General features: G+C 47.4%; 1 protein-coding gene across 1 annotated transcript; it reads right to left on the reverse strand.

Annotated features, from left to right (window-relative positions):
- On the reverse strand, window positions 1–1,058 carry LOC110117269. The gene is made up of 2 exons (XM_020855163.2): window positions 707–1,058; window positions 1–618 (listed from the first exon to the last, which is right to left on the reverse strand). Exons 1-2 carry the CDS (start codon window positions 828–830, stop codon window positions 263–265), a joined length of 480 nt encoding a protein of 159 aa, XP_020710822.2. The 5' UTR covers window positions 831–1,058; the 3' UTR covers window positions 1–262.

A 1,058-nucleotide genomic window follows, 5' to 3' on the forward strand; every position in this document is an offset into this window, starting at 1 on the left:
TAAAAGAAATGTGAAATAAAAAGTCAGAAGAACACACCGTAAGGGCATTACAATTTATATTACTACATGTGCCAGCGGTACTTCCGGCGCGGGCATAGGCGCAGTTCCGGTCACTGCGGGAGGAGATCCTCATCCTACATCGTTAGATTATCAACTCCGACTCGTACACGTAGTCATACACAGCTAACATAAAGTTATCACGTTCGAAACCAATGGGCTGACGGATATTCAACAGATTTTCCTTCTCCCTTCGAGTTTTTTTTTATTCACCCTTATCGAGTGATTTGATTTTCTTCAGGCCCGTCGACTCGACGTGCACTCCGAAATTTCCACCTCTCGCAAGGTCTACGATCCGCTCCACGGTCCTCTGAAATCTCTCGAAGAGACGTTGCGCTTCTTCCACAGAATTCGACTGAAATATCGCCGCGGCGTAGGCGGCCGTCACTTCGGAAACAGTTTTTTGCGCCCGTTTTGCAACCGCCTCGATGCCATTCGTCGGATTTTTTGCACCCGTGAAAATCTCCTTCAGATTCTCGTTTATCAGGTAAATTAACCGAGCGTCACTCTCCGGTAACCTTCGCAAAGAAATCGCCTTCAGAGCGGCTTGGATAGCGGCGTCTGAAATACACAAACAGAGAAATTTTGGTCCACTTCTTTTTCAGGGATGGAAGAATGAGCCAGTCGAATGGATTCGAAAAATACGCACCTCCGATTCCGAGAGCGGAACTTTCTTCGGCCTTGATTTCAAGGGCGGTACAGATCAGCAGAGTGCCCAGGAGTGCGGCAATCGCCACAGACAAACTGCAGGGCAAAAAATCAGTCCGAGCCATGGTTCTTGTTTCGATTTTGAATCGTTTTGTGAAACTGCACCGTTACCGTACCAAACTCTCTCTTTTTATACGCGTCTAGTATATACCGTAACGTTGTACATATGTATGTAAAACCCGTATGCGAACGATTGCAGAAGCGGGAGGGCCCGAATGGCGTACGTATTGCGTAAAAACGTAAGCGGCGCTTCGATATGCAGTCGCTACGATGAGCGCTTGTAATGTAGGTAA

This window comes from Athalia rosae, chromosome 6 (assembly GCF_917208135.1).
Source record: "Athalia rosae chromosome 6, iyAthRosa1.1, whole genome shotgun sequence".
In the NCBI taxonomy this organism is placed as follows: domain Eukaryota; kingdom Metazoa; phylum Arthropoda; class Insecta; order Hymenoptera; family Athaliidae; genus Athalia; species Athalia rosae.

Bases quoted from the DNA above. Each gene is read 5' to 3' on its own strand.
- LOC110117269 (XM_020855163.2), bottom strand. From the start codon at position 830: ATGGCTCGGACTGATTTTTTGCCCTGCAGTTTGTCTGTGGCGATTGCC. The intron at 619-706 runs GTGCGTATTTTT...TGTGTATTTCAG, and splicing joins TTCCGCTCTCGGAATCGGAG to ACGCCGCTATCCAAGCCGCT.